The sequence below is a fragment of the Drosophila mauritiana genome, chromosome 3R (assembly GCF_004382145.1).
Source record: "Drosophila mauritiana strain mau12 chromosome 3R, ASM438214v1, whole genome shotgun sequence".
Taxonomy (NCBI): domain Eukaryota; kingdom Metazoa; phylum Arthropoda; class Insecta; order Diptera; family Drosophilidae; genus Drosophila; species Drosophila mauritiana.
The window spans coordinates 12,400,238-12,416,133 of NC_046670.1; the positions used below are offsets into that span (position 1 = coordinate 12,400,238).

At 44.0% G+C, this 15,896-nt stretch overlaps 8 protein-coding genes across 9 annotated transcripts in view; 6 read left to right on the plus strand and 2 right to left on the minus strand.

Moving 5' to 3' along the window:
• Positions 1 to 2,672, minus strand: part of LOC117143082 — a 30,482-nt gene extending 27,810 nt beyond the window's left edge. The window contains exon 1 of the mRNA XM_033307555.1: positions 2,424 to 2,672. The gene's annotated coding sequence lies outside the window, so the exon portion shown is untranslated. The remainder of the gene's footprint in view (positions 1 to 2,423) is intronic.
• A 620-nt stretch (positions 2,673 to 3,292) lies between these two features.
• LOC117143084 lies at positions 3,293 to 3,565 on the plus strand. Its single transcript, XM_033307558.1, has one exon. The coding sequence runs from the start codon at positions 3,293 to 3,295 to the stop codon at positions 3,563 to 3,565; it is 273 nt and encodes a 90-aa protein (XP_033163449.1).
• A 426-nt stretch (positions 3,566 to 3,991) lies between these two features.
• On the plus strand, positions 3,992 to 9,443 carry LOC117142500. Of its 2 annotated transcripts, none has more exons than XM_033306533.1 (6): positions 3,992 to 4,124; positions 4,830 to 5,356; positions 5,422 to 6,178; positions 6,269 to 6,693; positions 6,766 to 7,480; positions 7,554 to 9,443. In XM_033306533.1, the coding sequence occupies exons 2-6, from the start codon at positions 5,031 to 5,033 to the stop codon at positions 9,177 to 9,179; spliced, it is 3,849 nt and encodes a 1,282-aa protein (XP_033162424.1). In that variant the 5' UTR covers positions 3,992 to 4,124; positions 4,830 to 5,030; the 3' UTR covers positions 9,180 to 9,443. The 2 variants fall into 2 exon arrangements, with proteins under 2 accessions (XP_033162424.1, XP_033162425.1); XM_033306534.1 differs by having other exon boundaries at positions 5,019 to 5,356.
• An 820-nt stretch (positions 9,444 to 10,263) lies between these two features.
• On the plus strand, positions 10,264 to 10,811 carry LOC117142503 (cystatin-like protein). Its single transcript, XM_033306539.1, has 2 exons — positions 10,264 to 10,477; positions 10,538 to 10,811. The coding sequence occupies exons 1-2, from the start codon at positions 10,302 to 10,304 to the stop codon at positions 10,731 to 10,733; spliced, it is 372 nt and encodes a 123-aa protein (XP_033162430.1). The 5' UTR covers positions 10,264 to 10,301; the 3' UTR covers positions 10,734 to 10,811.
• A 221-nt stretch (positions 10,812 to 11,032) lies between these two features.
• LOC117142506 (cystatin-like protein) lies at positions 11,033 to 12,406 on the plus strand. Its single transcript, XM_033306542.1, is given in 2 exon segments — positions 11,033 to 11,240; positions 11,301 to 12,406. Coding segments are annotated over 2 exon segments (318 nt in total). The 5' UTR covers positions 11,033 to 11,118; the 3' UTR covers positions 11,497 to 12,406.
• A 20-nt stretch (positions 12,407 to 12,426) lies between these two features.
• On the plus strand, positions 12,427 to 13,134 carry LOC117142505 (cystatin-like protein). Its single transcript, XM_033306541.1, has 3 exons — positions 12,427 to 12,533; positions 12,592 to 12,707; positions 12,843 to 13,134. Exons 1-3 carry the CDS (start codon positions 12,474 to 12,476, stop codon positions 13,039 to 13,041), a joined length of 375 nt encoding a protein of 124 aa, XP_033162432.1. The 5' UTR covers positions 12,427 to 12,473; the 3' UTR covers positions 13,042 to 13,134.
• A 236-nt stretch (positions 13,135 to 13,370) lies between these two features.
• LOC117142501 (putative protein TPRXL) lies at positions 13,371 to 13,895 on the minus strand. The gene has a single exon (XM_033306535.1). The coding sequence runs from the start codon at positions 13,879 to 13,881 to the stop codon at positions 13,393 to 13,395; it is 489 nt and encodes a 162-aa protein (XP_033162426.1). The 5' UTR covers positions 13,882 to 13,895; the 3' UTR covers positions 13,371 to 13,392.
• LOC117142504 (protein new-glue 2) lies at positions 13,887 to 15,486 on the plus strand. Its single transcript, XM_033306540.1, has one exon. The coding sequence runs from the start codon at positions 14,940 to 14,942 to the stop codon at positions 15,363 to 15,365; it is 426 nt and encodes a 141-aa protein (XP_033162431.1). The 5' UTR covers positions 13,887 to 14,939; the 3' UTR covers positions 15,366 to 15,486.
• Positions 15,487 to 15,896: the final 410 nt, after the last annotated feature.

Consider the following 15,896-nt stretch of genomic DNA (forward strand, 5'->3'; position numbering starts at 1 on the left):
ACCAGAAAACATGTTTGAGTTCAACTCATTTCGCTCAAATTAAAATTAATCAGCGCTGTATACCTAAAAGCAATACCCATAGAATCTAGAACAGCAAGTTGTCATTTAATGAGCTGACTTAAATAAATTGAAAATTACTCATTTAAAGCTATATTTTAAATAATAAATATGATTGGTAAATCTAAATATATAGTTTTTATAATAAAGCTTGCTGATTATTATTAGTAAAAGACTTCAGTGCTCACTTTCCCTTCCTTTAAAATTCTAAAACGCGCTGTATTTCTGCAAAATTCCCAGGAATTTTGTGTGCCGTCTCTGACATTTTGATGGATTCCCCCTGACATTTCTCATGTTCGCAATGTTAAATGCGCTTTTGGTGCCCCTCATCAGTTTTTAGCATTTGTGTCGTCGGTGTTTTTTCATTTTATTCGGTTTTCCGCTTATCGCGATCAGTCGAGCGTTCGAATTTGTGCCAAAAAATATGCGATATGTGGGTGCACCGCAGCAAAGCACACTAACCACCAACTGAAACCAGGAGCACCTCCGAAACCACTGAAACCATTGAAACCACCGACTCAGTGGCGCTGGCACGCACGTTTTACGAGCTACGCTTTTTGGCCACTTACAGTACATAAATACAAATTTGTTGACAAGCGCATAAAGACCTCGATGGCATCGTTAAATGAATGCATTTTCCTAGGCCCAACTGCGACATGATGAATATGGCCAACAATTAAAATTTAGTTCAATTGTTTTCATTTGTCAGCAGTCTGTCGTCGGCACATCTCTTGCAACCTGTTGCATTAGCATTCGAAAAACCATTTTCGATTTTATCTACGCATAAACCCATTCGAAACATCTGGGCTGGGCTTTTCATGTGCGCTTTTCAGGTGGTGTTGAATAGTCGAATTAATGGCATTCGCGCTGGGGAGGAATTCAAACAGATGGCATTTATAAACGAGCAGTGCAAATGAACGGGCCACTGATAAGCGGCCAAGGAATTTGGCACAGAGAAAGTCTGCTGCTCGGTTGGGAGAAATGTTTAAATTAATGGCAGAATTGACAGGGGAAAATGGATTGGCTTAGTGACAATATTAGAACAGCTCTAGTCAGTCTAATCCTATGATATTTGCATGGCATTTAAAATAATTTATAAGGCAACACTTCATATCGTTGATATCAGGGAATATGCGAATTGTATTTAATACTATTTAATACAGTTATTTATATTTTTTTGGTAATAACTAACACATTGTACAAAAATATATAAAAAAAGCACACTTTCAAGTACCAGACAACGTCTTTAATTTCGAGTCACATAAATCATAAAATCTCAATTGATTTTGCATAAATTCCTGACGAAAATAGCCCAAATTTATTCACGTTCTGTACAGTATTCACACCGATTTGACGGATTGCCTTATAACGGATTGCTCTCCACAACGGGGCAACTTTAATCCCGAACGTGTCGTGTGCCAAGCGATATAATAACTTATGCGATCGGTACCGAAACACAAAATGACCAAGAAATAAAAGCAGTGAAATGCAATCAAAAAATCTATGCATCAACAATTACTGGTCAGCACAAAAACAACAACATTTGCTTCGGTACGAGTGTGTGTGCGTGTGTTGCATGTGTGTGGGGCAGTGTGTGGAATATTAATTAAAGTTGCGAGCTTTGATTTCTTCCCAACGACTGGGATTCCGACGGACAAGTGTTTTGCGTTGTAAAAACAAGCGAAACACCAGCAGCCTCGAGAAGAATAAGCAGGCACTGAGAGAAAATGCGTGTATTGTTGATCAATAGATTGGTCTTTTTACGAATTTTATCTTAGAATAAAAATTAAACATTATTTCCTCACTTTTCCCTACCAAAATAGTTTCCTAAGGTTATTTATTTTAATAACAATAAGAAAGTGAAACATAATACCTGCTATGATTCAATACTAAGCCAAGAATAATTGCCCCAATAGATATGAAAACTGGTATACTAAGTCGAGATATCTTGATGGTATCCCCTTTTTTTCCTCGCTGCATTTCACACAAGCGCTGAAATTCAAATTCGAATTAAACGCATTCCGGAGAAGAGCAGGCATGCAAAACGCGTAGCCCGCAGATCAGCAGGGAGATTAAAAAAAAGGGAGGGGGGAGTGTGGGGGGATCTCGCAGATTGCATAAATGACGACCATTTACAACAGCATTTAGCATGTAGCATTATGAAGCCCTCTTTGCATTTAAGACACGCATTTTGCATATTTCGCCTTGATGTTGATCGACAGTTTGACATTTTATGTCGTCGCCGCCTGTCGAAAGGACGGCGGTTACTCTTCACTTGTTTTCAGTTTTCAGTGGATTTTTGCAATGCCATAAATGGGATTTTATTATAAAAAAAACTAAGGAAAACAAATCCCATTAGAACTCACCCAATCCGACCGCTAGGTGGCGCGCTAATCTTGTTGATCCAATCTCGATTGTTTTCCCTTTTCCAGAGCAACAGAAACACAAATAGCAATGGAAACACAAACAACACACAATGGTAAACAAATGCGGAATTCCAGTCACGAGCACTTTTCTCGACTTTTTTTTTCGTTCAGTTTTTCCGCTGCACTCGCACAGTATAAATACACACACGTATATATCATAGGCTTGTATATTCGGGGAGACTATGGCCAACCGATCCGATCCGATCCACGCCAAAGCCAAAACGAAAATTAAATAGCCGCTGCTCGTTGGCTGCCTGCGTTTCTGTTTCTGCTCTGCCCAGCGGAGCAATAAAAATAAAAGCAGAGCAATCGGAAACAACAACAACAACAGCAACTGGGCTGGGGGAGGGGTGGAAAAGTTTGGCGCGCTTTGGCGCTCGTTTGCATATGTGTGGGGTAGTGTACTCTTTAAATGGCGGGGGTAAGAGAGAAAGCCGAAACAGAGAGAGTGCTTTCTCTTTTGGAGACAGATTGGAAATAGTGGAAGTATCAAATTGTATCGAAATCTAATGGATGTGTGGTGAGTATAAGCTAAGTTATGCGTATCTGATAGTCGAGGACATCGACAAAATCGTTTCCTTCTGATTTAGTAAATTAACTTTAATATTAATTAAACTTTAATTACCATAGCTAAATACTTTTGCCCTAAAGGGTTAAAAATAAAATGCCCACCTCTACGCATTTACGCGAATTTAAATATTAGTTCACTCCGCAAAACACCTGAGCAAATCTTCGAATTGGTTTGACTTCAACCGCATTTCTTCAGTTTATACGAATATGATTTAGTCACATATCTGTGGTAGTCCAAAATGGTCTCGTTGAAGTTTATTTTGCTGCTTTTGGCCTTATACTATTTTCTAGACGGTGTTTCGGCCGTGACCTGTGATCTTGCCCCCACAGATGCCAGCTGCATTGACTGTCGGGTTTACCCCACCCACATCGAGTGCTTGCAGAGACTTTGGGCGCCAACTACAACTGCAGCGCCACTGATCGTAGCCACCACCAGGAGGTCCCGAATCGGCAGGATTCGCAACTTCTTCAGCAGTTTTCTCACACGAGTCAGAAGTAAAAGTTGGTTCTGACATATAAGAAATGTCAACATTTTAAAGAAAGTAAAAAAATAAATAAATTTCCTTCTGCATCAGGAACTTTTTGTGTTAAAGGGCGGTTTAATATACAAAACAATATTACAAATATTTTAAGTAGTTTCCAAAAACGTACGAACAAAAATCGTTTTTGAACCGTAAAGGAAATGATTTTCTCTTGAACTTAAAGGATTCACCAATATATTAATTATTCAGATTTCTTATTCAGCCTTTTGTTTTTAAACACGCGTTTATGAACAAATTTACGTTTAGAAAATCTAAGGCAAATTTCAAATTTTATATTTTACAGCCGCTACTTTACAGCACTTTTTGCCGTTAACATTGAACTATTTCATTCGATGTGGCATCACCGTCGTGCGGCAGGTGGCAGCCCCCACGAAACCGAGAATAGCAGTGGGAAGAAGAACAAGAACGGGCAACGCAATGGCAATTCCTCTTTCTCCGGTCGTTCGTGAACATTTTGCGAGAAAACTTTTCGCCGCATTTAAAAACGTTGAAAACGAAGCATGCGAACGGCATAAACACTGGATTTAAGGTAAAACAACGCAACAACAGCACTCAGTGGACGGTAGACCTATTTAACCTCAAAATGACACCGACAAACTCGGCTGAAAATTAAAAATAAAATATTCCAAAGTTTCGGCTGTGCAAGAATTTTGGGCGTGTGATGTGTGATGTAATCGCGTGGCCGCAATGGCTATTGCCTTTTGTCGCTTTTTTTTTTATATAAATATATTGGCCAGCTCTTTGTTTACGTTTACGCCGAGCTTGCGGTCTGGAATATAAATAAAAACGCCGACTTAACCTCATTTATGGTCAAAATTGGTGTTTATAAGTTGGAATATTTTGCATGTAAAAAAGCTTAGACACGAACATTGCTGTCAGGATAGGCGAGTGCCGAGAGTGGGAGCGAGATGACTAGTGTATGCGGCGGTTGGAAGTCAGTGGTGTGCAAATTTTCAAGATAGAAAATGCTAGATTTAAAATATTTTATTTTACGCGCTACTACTTAACATGTCATTAAAATTGTTAGTAGTCTCAGATACTCCCGCTTAATTTGAATCATTTTTTCTTTTCATGATACAAAAGGATAGTTAATTCTAACAATTCAATCAGGGAATTTAAAATTTAATCTAAGTCAAAACTATGTTTTTTTTTTTGTAATATTAATACTAACATTCTTCTGACCAGTTGTTCATTTAGTTTTTTATTTTGCAATTCATTCTATTTTATTATCTAGCTACTTTTTTTAAAGTAACTATTGAATGTCATCGACCAAAGATCTGGCAACGCCGTAGTTGCTCTCCCTCTCCCACCGTTTTCGGCCTTTTTGAGCACATGTGCAACCGATTGTTGCTCGCAACGGATATTTTTGTGCCTCCCATTTGTTTATGTGTGCAACGGAGTGAGAGAACTGCATATTTTGCAGGGATAGCGAGTAATGAACAACCAGCGATATGGCGGCATCCAGTGGATACAGCACCACGTTACCGCGGGCGACTCCTCCGAGGTGGACATCCTGGAGTCGGACGGGGGGGCAGGAGCCTCGGGCGAGGATCTGGACCATGTGGCGGCCGAGAACCTTATATTCATGGCCCGTGACGGTCAGCTAAGTGAGATAATGGCGGCCAACGAGGCGGGCAGAACGGTCCTAGTCACCGCCGACGGCACCACGGTGGCCTATGCGGAATCCTTCGACGATGACGCCCAGGTGGTCACCGAGGAGGTAATCACAGACGACTGGGTGCAGCACCAAGGTGCCGAGCGGTAAGCTTCGCCTTACTACGCCTCTTTGGAAGTTTTCCTGATTGCTTTTCTTTCCCGATTTGTAGAGTGGAGATTGCTGCCGAGCAGATAGCTGGGATTACCAGCTCACAGGAGTTGCTGGACATGGAGCAGGATGAGTACACTGCGCTGAGGCCCTATCCCTGCGACTTTTGCAGTCGGCGCTTTCGCAAGAAGGCCACCTTGAATAACCATATGCTGGCCCACCAAAATGATCGACCGCACCTCTGCAAGCTGTGTGGAGCGCGTTTCTCACGACGAGCAGAGCTCATCAGTCACTTCAAGGCCCACGCAGAGGCCCAGGATGCGGCCGATGCCGAAGCTGCAGCCGCGGCAGCCGATTCGTCTTCAGCCATTAAATTCGAGCATCAGACGCAGCGACAACTGGATGATCACTACTACGAGCACGATTGGCCACTCTTCCAACAGCAACAGGAGCAGGAACACGCGCAACCGAATATCCATCAACAGCATCAGATTGTTGAAGAGGGCGGGATTCAGCTGGTGGCCAGTTACCCAGACACGGTGGCTCCACCAGCAGCTCCGTCGCGAGGCAGAATCAGTCGGTTGAAGCCCAAGGAAGAAAGCAGCCAGTTCATTGTGATTTCCGACAAGTCGGCGGAGGACTCGAGGCCATACATGGAGCCTGAGCCGGCTCAGCCTGTGGTTACCGCGTCGCAGCTTATTGCTGTCGAGCAGCCTCCTCAGCCAAACTTTCCGGTGCTGGATCACAGCAAACCTTTTGTGTGTCAGCAATGCGGATTGGCCTTTGCGCGGGAAAAGGCACTAGTTTCACACACCAAGGTAATACTCAACTCGAAATTTTCCCTAAAACCAGCTTAACCAGTTTATTGACAAAATCATCCACTAATTATTCCTTTTTATCTCTGTTAGAATCACCGCGTGGACTCACCGTTCGAATGCAACCAGTGTCAGGAGATGTTCTGGGACAACAGCAGCTTGCAGGAGCACCAGAAGACTCATCAGTTCGAGGAGAGCAACTCGGAGTACGATCCTGCCTCAGCAGAGGAAAGCGGCAGTGAATCGGAGGCTGACGAGCAGTTGTATGGCGAATTCTATTGCAACGAATGCGGGATCTCTTTTCATCGCCAGGATCTACTGCGACGGCATGCCAAGCTGCACTGTAAGCCATCGGATCAGGCGGCTGTTGGTAGCAACTCCGATGTCACTGCAGGCGGAGACTTGGAGCTTGCCAAAGATTCTTCTGGTCACTGTTGCAACACTTGCGGAAAGTCCTTTCCTAGCGCTTTGGAGATGCTCGCCCATGCAGAAATCCACGCTAGGTTCCCGCCCTTCAAGTAAGTTCGGTCAAATGGACTTGATCACGAGCAGAAATCCGCATATTAAAGGCTCATTTTGAACAACTTCAGGTGCGTCCTATGCGGCATTAGCTTTTACGAGGAGCAGGCGATCAAGCGACACCTGCACACTCGCCATCCCAGTGAATTGAATGCCAATTCCTGCGTTCTGTGCGGCAAAGAGTGCCGCGATCGCAAGGCTCTGATAAAGCACGCCTGGGACCATTCGCGCGAGAAGTGCCATTCGTGCTCCAAGTGCGGCAAGAACTTCCACAACAAGGCGCGTCTAAAGCGGCACATGGCTTCGCATCGAGACAAGTCGGTTGTATGCGAGGTGTGCCAGGAAGAATTCCCCGACGGTCGTACGCTCTCCAACCACCGACACTCGCACAGCACTACTACGCCTGGCAAGCTTTTCCCGTGCATCGAATGCGGCAAGACATTTGGTTCGCGCAGTTCCCAGCAGATTCACGTACGGATCCATACCGGTGAGCGGCCATATGGCTGCCGCTTCTGCTGGAAGGCTTTCGCGGATGGTGGTACTCTGCGCAAGCACGAGAGGATCCACACCGGGGAGAAGCCATATGCCTGCTCCGTCTGCCCACGCGCCTTTAACCAACGGGTAGTGCTGCGGGAACACATTCGCTCCCATCATTCTGGGCTGGATGTATCACGGAACACCTACCACTGCACAGTCTGTTCCGAAGACCTGGCATCGTCCAATGACCTTATCCAGCACCTGATCCAACACAGTGATTCAAACACAGCTAAGCAGCGACAGCCCGTTGTAAGTAGAATCCTTTGTTTCGAGAGACTTTCTGTATAGTCTTCTAAATTAAATTAATTTAATTGTTTTTTAGACGGGACCGCGCAAGTACAAGCGTCGCCGTAAGCTACAGCCCCACGAGATCGCTCACATGCGGGCGGCGAACAAGAATGGCAACGGTGAAGAGGAAGAGGCCATAGGAGAAGGCGATGGAGAGGAGTGTGCCAGTGACATTGATTTCTGCGACTTTGATGTGGAGAACGTGGACGATATCTTTGACATGGCAGAATCACCCAAAAAAGAAAAGCGAAAGAGGGGCTCGGCAGCCACCAAAGCTGATGCCAAGCCCGTGACCAATGGGAAAGCGGTGAAACCTGCCCAGGATAAGGGCAAAGCTAAGCCAAGATATGACTCCACCAGCAGTCAGCAATCGGATCGTCTTTGGGAGGAAAAGTTCCTGCAGGACAGTCATGTGGCTCTCTTTCAGATCGATTCGCTGGTAGTGGTCAACGACACTCATTTGCCTCCCGCTAGCTCCGCTGTGCCTGCTAACATACCCAACACAAGAGGTGGATCGAAGCAGCAGGGAAAAGTTCAGGCGAAGTCTGTAGAAGGAGCCGAAAATTTCAATAGCTCAGCTACCGCATCTGACACTACATTCTCCGCCTCCACCTCCACTGCCAGCAGTCGGAGCCGTAAGAGGGCGGCAACCACTAAAACAGCCAGCAAAGCACCTCCTGCCAGTAATTCGCGACCCCGAATGATTCACACAGAGAAAGCCAAGGTGACAAGGGGAGTTGGCGGAGACTCCTCTAGTAGTTCGACAAAGAAAACGCGCTCCAAGACCTATATTAGTCGCACGGAGTCGCACAATCTGAGCCTCGACAAATCCCGCAGCAGTGCCTCAAATATGGTGGATGACTATGAAATCATTTCTCCAGCTACTCACCCGCCAAATCAGATCAGCTCCAGTCCCTTGCACATCAAACAGGAGCAGGAGCAACAGCAGCGAGTCCAACTTATGTACGATGATAACCTACTGATAGATGCTGCTCTGCTGAGGGAGAAGACTTATGAGAAGTTTAATCCGAGCATTGTTAATGATCTGGAGGAGATCCTCCGCTCTCCCCTGAAGCACGAGAGAAATTCTCGTCTTCGCTTTACCAGCGAGTCATCAACCACGCCACAATATTTGCACGAAGAGGAGCAAAACCTTATAAAAATTGAGCCAACTTCTCCGGATCTGCGGGAAATGTTGGAGGGCCAGCAAAGAGTCATCGCTCATAGCGGCAGCACTCCTTCGTCCTCTTCATCTGCTAGAACTTCCAGACATCTGCGACAAATCACTGCCAATGGTGCACGGGCAGGCAGCAAGAGATCTACAGGTGGCGTAGCCAGCAAGACGTCGGCAATCCCGGGAGTGGTGGCCAAAAAATCGAACACTGCCACCAAGGTGAGCAGCAGCTCATCCTCGTACCTCTCGTACGGGGTGGATTCCTACAATGTAAACGTACCTGCCAGTGCCAACAACGGCGATGTGGGCGGCGGATTCTTTTCCATCTCGGAGGTCGTTTCCGCAGCCGACGCCGCGGATGCGGCGGCTAAAGCGGCGGCAGCTGGTAAATCGGAGCGGAAAACTCGCAGTTTCGAGTGCGAAATGTGCTCGGCCATCTTTTATGATCGCGCCCAGCTGCTGGAACATGTGCACATTCACATTTAAACGGAAGCTACCTAAACCACTCGCCCGGAGCCTTGTATTTTTGAAACATCTTATCCTTATATACAAACAAAATCGGAGTAAATTACCTCAAGGTATCGTGCATCGAAAAATATCGTTGATTTATGCGTTATTTAAAAAATGGAACCTAAACCTATTGTAGAGAGCATAGTTCGTAAGGCTTTTAAGTTTGTACCTCAGCTTTTGTTTTGAAGAATTGGTATGCTGGAATAAATACATCATTGAATGGTTTTTCATTACCTTAAATTCTGCTATCGCGTATAGATCGAATCTGATTGATAAGATGGGCTCATGTAACCTGTTCTATTGTTTGAAATCTCTCCTAGAAATCATACGGTTGTAATTAAGAGGTATTTTTCTTGGAAACTGCGATAGTGGCATCCATGTACTTTATATATGTAATTTGCTAACTGCTTATATACTTGCCCACATGGGTCTTAATTCATATCGACTGACCTTTGTATTACATACTCATAGAAGCACTGATAAGAGCTAATTTCTCCGCATACCGGAAGTTGGTGTGTGTAATGTGAAGCCGTGATTATATGTTTTCATATGTGGTGTACTGTGACTTGTTTTCGGCTTATTTGTACAGCTTTTTAATTAAAGCCGCAACTGCTACCTGAAGTAGAGATCAAAACGATTCTCCACAGAGGAGCGGCTTTCATCCACCTGGCAAATAATTTTATGACCCGAATTAGAATATATGTAAACAATTTCATTTGCACACGCATATTTATTTATAATGGAAATATATGCTAATTTAAAAGGGGCGCACCTTTAAATATTGACTATAAATATTTGGATGGTAGCTGTGAAAATATCAGGACACGTAGATACCGCAGTTCTAAAACAAAAATATTCCGAGTCTTAAAATTATTTTTTTCACTTATTTTGCCTCCCATTGCAATATTCTTAAAAATCGACAATCCCAAGTCAAGTTCTGGTTATTAATAGTTCTCATTATGCCAGTCAAATATTGAACGATGGCATAGAGAGCCTATAATATTTTTCCATTGTTGATCTCCCACGGAGATGGCAGGTATAAAAGGGGCCATATCGCCGGGTGTTCATCAGTTCTCTCAGAGTCGTCGAGCGAGCAACATGATCGCAATGAAATCTCTGTGCATTTTGGGATTGGTTCTTCTCAGCTTGGCTGCCACCCAAGCGCAGGTGCTCGGCGGTGTCAGCCAGTTGGAGGGTGCCAGCAGGAAGGAGGCTCTGGAACTCCTGGATGCCACCCTCGCACAGTTGGCCACCGGAAATGGTCCCAGCTACAAGTGAGTCAAGACTAAACTCGTGCTAGAGCTTGTCACTTATTGATTGATTTCATTTCGAAGGGCACTTAATGTGACCTCCGTGACGGGTCAGGTCGTGGCTGGAAGCCTCAACACCTACGAGGTGGAACTGGACAATGGATCCGACAAGAAGCAGTGCACCGTGAAGATCTGGAGTCAGCCATGGCTCAAGGAGAACGGCACCAACATCAAGATCAAGTGCTCTGGTGACGATGGCGAACTGGACCGTACCTGGTAAAAGATTCTATGTGAGAATTGCCCTCTATGGGGCCTTTAATGGAAATAATTAAAAATCCAAAATACACTTGATTTAAAAGATTAATTTTTGATTAGTTTTTGGGGAACTATTTGTTGCAAATTACATTGCAAAGTATTCAATTTATTGTTGGGAAAAATAATAGGAGTGATTTGCTTTGTTTACGTTCCGTTTTAACCAATTCCCATCGCTAGACAATTACACACATACTATATATAAGATATATATTCACGGCGATAACAACCATAGAAGCTTTCACTCCAACAAAAGCTCCAGTAGCTGACTCACAAACGCCGGGAACGACGGAGTGATATCATTTCACGTTTTGGCTTTGGTGGTTCTGTTGAGTTTTGCTGCCATCGCCACCATGTCCAACGGTCCAATTTTAGGCGGAATTAGTCAGCTGGAGGGGAATGAGAGGAAGGAGGCTCTGGAACTCCTCGATGCCACTCTCGCACAGTTGGCCACCTGAGATGGACCCAGCTTCAAGTGAGTTAGGGCTAAACTCGAGCTAGAACTTGTCACTTATTGATCAATTTAATTCCGAAGGGCACTTAATGTGACCTCTGTGACGGGTCAGGTCGTAGCTGGAAGCCTCAACACCTACGAGGTTCAGCTGGACAATGGATCCGAGATAAAACAGGGCACTGTGAAGATCTGGAGTCAGCCATGGCTAAAGGAGAACGGCACCAACATCAAGATCAAGTTTGCGGGTGAGGACGACGAACTGGACCAAACTTGGTAGAAGGTTTTTACCTTCTTACCTTATATATATCCCCTTATATATAGGGGAACCATATTCTTGAGGCCTCAGGTAGCGTGCAGAAGAGAGCCTTACCTTTACTATCTGGGGGATTTATGTACATTTGGTTTCACTAGATCCTTATCTTATGGGAAAAGTTCTTTCGGGTTTCAGGTACACACCCATAGAGTAGGTTATAAAACTGATTCGATGTTGGTTAACCAGTTCTGTTGGCATAACCAGTTTGTTTATATCTCAATATATATATCTCAATAGGTAAATCGTATTATCTTTTAGCTCAACTATTGTGTTTATTTAATAAGTCAGCGGTGTCAGTGGATGTTACAAATAGTAATTCTCCCTTTGTTGCTGATAATACTCTTCGTTTTTCAATTTTCGTTTCGAAAACAATAGACATTAGTAAATTATCTGAAACACAACTGATAACCGTATGAGGGCTTAAGTAAATTAAGTCAATTTATATTTTCTTATCAACCTTCATTGAGGAATCATTATCACTCGAAATTAAGAAATGCGTAAAGAGGTCGAAATGAAAACTTTGAACATATGCTAAAAACAAAATAATTATAAAGATGAACTGTTTGCTGACGAGATCTTAACGACTGATTCAAATAGAGGTGTTCTCACTCAGAGTGATTAGTCCGTACAATGTTAATACTCCTGACCTGGGCAAACAAGTAAAATGATATCACGAAACGGCAGGCCAGTGCAAAATCAAAGTAAAATATTCAGCAATAAACTGAAGATTAAATAAAAAAAAGATGCCAAACAAGCGGGTTCAGGTTTGGGCGCACACACTACTTGGCGCCTCTCCTTCTTTGGTGGCCGGTTGGCGTTGATCGCGTATAAATAAATAAATATATATTATCGGCGAGCTCTCCGATGATCTCGGTTTCCTCTATAAAAGCGGTCTTCTATGCGCCGTGTTTACTCAGTTTGGAACTAGTGTTTCGAGGGAAATGCAGTCCGTGAAAGTGATCTTTGTTCTGTCTGTGACCCTGGCGGTTGCCTTTGCTAACGTGAGTTCGAGATGATATTGTTATTATTTGATATTTGCCTGACTTGTCAAAACAAAAGCCGAGGTTGCCGCCCGGTGCCCCGAAACCCCTGGATGGAGATGACTTATCCAAGGCTAAGGAGCTCTTGGTCACCACACTCGCCAAACTTGCCACAGGAGATGGCCCCAATTATCAGTAAGTGTCAGCAATCAGTAATCAGTGAATTCATTTTGGAAAAGTTTCGATGATGACGGCAACGGAACAAGTGTAATCTTATCAATATAATTAACGAATGACGTGATTATTAAATAGTATTCATGCTCGTTCCAGGGTAGTGAATGTGATTTCGGCATCTAGCCAACTGGTGGCTGGGTCGCTGCACAAATTCGAGGTGGAGCTGTCCAACGGATCCGAGAGCAAGGAGTGCACCGTAAAGATCTGGGACAGGCCATGGCTGCATGAGCAGGGGGAGGCCACCAATGTGAAGGTCCAGTGCAAGGATGAATCTGTGCTGGAGAAGACCTGGTAGAGCGTCATTGCTGTGGTTTACCCATACAATTTGCAATACAATAAAAGTGCCAATCTCTGGTGCTTGAGAATTCACACACATGTGGGACAATAATTGTTCGAAGCGTGCCTACTCCGGTGAATCCCAGAAATGGTTGTGCTTATATAATTGAACTGTGATAATTCATTTGTGTGGATTGTGGAGTAACCAGTTTTTTTATATTTAAAACAAAGTGTTATCACGTCTGTGTGAATAACTAGATAGAAGGCTAAAACCAAACCCAAGACGTCTTAAGTGATCTTTCGGCAATAATCGTTCTTTCAAATCAAACATTTATTTTGTAGGCACAAAATTAGAAACCATTGGTTATGCTTAGCCAACCCTGTTATTCTTGTTGTTGCGACGGTTCCTCCTGCGTCGAGCCTGCTGAGCCCGGCGGCGTCGAGCGCGCTGAGCCCGCTGGCGGCGCCTCCGACGGTTGTTCCGGTTGTTGTTGCCGCTGTTGTTGCTGCTGCCACTTCCGGACGCGGGCGTGCTGTCTGGCGATCCTGCTGAAGGACTAGTGTTATCGCCTGTTGAAGGAGAGGTCGATGGAGAGGTGCTTCCATCAGTGGGCGTGGTGCTTCCGTCAGTGGGCGTCGTGCTTCCATCAGTGGGCGTGGTGCTTCCATCAGTGGGCGTGGTGCTGCCATCAGTGGGCGTGGTGCTTCCGTCAGTTGGGGTGGTGCTTCCATCAGTAGGCGTGGTGCTTCCATCGGTTGGGGTGGTGCTTCCATCGGTGGGGTCGTCCTCGGCCAAACTGTACCTGGAAAAGCACAGGACCAAAAGGCCAAGGCTTAAAAGTAGAGTAGTCGTCCTCATAGCTGGTATTGCCTTGAACGGATGTGCTTGGATGATGATCTCGAGATGATTGCTATGCTTTTATACCTCTTGTACTGACTTTGGTACCCATTGTAAGGATGGTCGACAGCTGTGACAACAAATCGATTGAAAAGAAGTTTTTCGTATTACCGAATTTCGACAGCTGCCCAAATACCACGCGAGTTAGACAAAAAGCTTTTATTTAATAAATTCGTTCTTTCGTTCCTATTAAGACATTGGTTAGCCAAATACAGGCGGCATAACGTATTTCATAGCAGACAATATTAAGATCTGGGACGATATCGCGTTGGTCGAAAGCTGATCGGTATACAACTAAGAAGTTAGATGGCGTCGATTTCACTGCTGGATTTTTGGCGCTATTTAAAATAGGCTTCTATTAATTAATTAAGAACTCAGGCAGGGTCGTGCCATTTATGATTATTTTTATTATTATTTTTCTTGCCAATTCCTATGGACTAGGACCACATTCCCAACTGACAAAATTATGGCTAAGCATAGAAGAGTTTCTACACAAAGGGACATAACCGAAAACACACTTAATGTCGTTTTAATAACGTTCAAGCCGACAGCAATAGATATTTCTCCCCATAGGTGGCGCCTGTGTGACACTGTTATCCTTAAGCTGGTTTTAGTTGAGTAACGGGTATCTGTTAGTCGAGAAAATATAGTATAGCCCACCATCTTTTAAATTATTTCGGGATTCCCTATATACTCTGGAAATCCGTAATAGTAAAATATATTTTTATTCCTTAAAAGCACTTCACTTATTAAATTCGGTATTTGAACTTATTTCATTCAGATTTGTAAAGCCAAAATCGTTATACGCAGTTATGTTATTACGAAGTATAAGAGTGTATTGCTCCAGCCCATCGTTTGTGCGAATTTTTGGCAAACAATATAGGAAAATAATGCAAAATGTATAGGAACCAGCTGCGTAAATTTGCCAATAATCTTTGCGTACGAAAGTCGCGTGGAATTAAACGCCTATAAAAGCCACTGCCGCCAACCATCTGCAATCCAAAATCTGAAAGTCTAAGATGAAGGCCACTACTATTCTAGCCGTTGTTTCCGTGCTCACCGCTTGCCTTTTGAGGAGCAGCGAGGCGGTGACCTGCACCGCCGATGCCACCGTCACAGGATGCATTGACTGCACCACCAGTCCATCCGATCCCGAGTGCGTGGCCGAGGCAGCCGCCGCCACCACCACCACAACTGTAGCAACGCCCACCACCACCACCACAACCTCAGCGACGGAGACCACCACTGCGGCCTCCAGCCCAAGCAACTCCTCTGGACGGCGGAAGATCGTGCGCATGAACAATCTGCGCTACGCCAACGTTCGGCGCATCCGCGTCAAACGGAATCGCTTGCGGAGCACCACCGTCCAAAATCGGAGGCGCAGGAACAACTCCAGACGTGTTAACGTGAGGAGGGCCAACGGAAACGTTATTATTGTCGGCTAAGAACGTGGAATTTAATAAAATGCTCAACAAGATATGGATTTCACGAAATGTATATTATTTTATATCAAATTTACTGAAAAGTATTCAATTATTGACTGGGCATAACAGGAACTTACCTGCTAACGAAATCTTACCAATTTTATGCGTTATGTTACACAGAAATTACCAGTACCTATAGAGATTTTATTTTATAGAAACAGTGTAAGTATTAGCTCAATATGAAAGTTGTTTTTTAAGAAAAGCGACAAAATTGGGTTTTAATGTACTTACCTGTTGGAAAAGTGGATAATACTCTCTTCTGATAACAAAGCTTTATATTAAAAAATAAAATTTTCAGACAATATTTTGACAAATTCTCATCAAACAACAGGGGAAAACAATGCAAAAAGTTGAAACAGCTGTGTCAATAATTCGATTTTATTGATATGCTATAAAGTCCATGCTAACACCTTATATCAACTATTACCCATACTGACATTGCATCATGAGAGTATCTTCGATCTTCTATTCTGGAGTCTTAATCCTGGCAGC

What these genes read in the sequence shown, in the direction of transcription:
- LOC117143084 (XM_033307558.1), top strand. Translation starts at nt 3,293, where the DNA reads ATGGTCTCGTTGAAGTTTATTTTGCTGCTTTTGGCCTTATACTATTTT.
- LOC117142500 (XM_033306533.1), top strand. Translation starts at nt 5,031, where the DNA reads ATGAACAACCAGCGATATGGCGGCATCCAGTGGATACAGCACCACGTT. An exon ending in CACTAGTTTCACACACCAAG is followed by an intron (nt 6,179 to 6,268) that starts GTAATACTCAAC and finishes TATCTCTGTTAG; the next exon opens with AATCACCGCGTGGACTCACC. An exon ending in GCTAGGTTCCCGCCCTTCAA is followed by an intron (nt 6,694 to 6,765) that starts GTAAGTTCGGTC and finishes GAACAACTTCAG; the next exon opens with GTGCGTCCTATGCGGCATTA.
- LOC117142503 (XM_033306539.1), top strand. Translation starts at nt 10,302, where the DNA reads ATGATCGCAATGAAATCTCTGTGCATTTTGGGATTGGTTCTTCTCAGC. An exon ending in GGAAATGGTCCCAGCTACAA is followed by an intron (nt 10,478 to 10,537) that starts GTGAGTCAAGAC and finishes TTCATTTCGAAG; the next exon opens with GGCACTTAATGTGACCTCCG.
- LOC117142505 (XM_033306541.1), top strand. Translation starts at nt 12,474, where the DNA reads ATGCAGTCCGTGAAAGTGATCTTTGTTCTGTCTGTGACCCTGGCGGTT. An exon ending in TGGCGGTTGCCTTTGCTAAC is followed by an intron (nt 12,534 to 12,591) that starts GTGAGTTCGAGA and finishes TCAAAACAAAAG; the next exon opens with CCGAGGTTGCCGCCCGGTGC. An exon ending in GGAGATGGCCCCAATTATCA is followed by an intron (nt 12,708 to 12,842) that starts GTAAGTGTCAGC and finishes TGCTCGTTCCAG; the next exon opens with GGTAGTGAATGTGATTTCGG.
- LOC117142501 (XM_033306535.1), bottom strand. Translation starts at nt 13,881, where the DNA reads ATGAGGACGACTACTCTACTTTTAAGCCTTGGCCTTTTGGTCCTGTGC.
- LOC117142504 (XM_033306540.1), top strand. Translation starts at nt 14,940, where the DNA reads ATGAAGGCCACTACTATTCTAGCCGTTGTTTCCGTGCTCACCGCTTGC.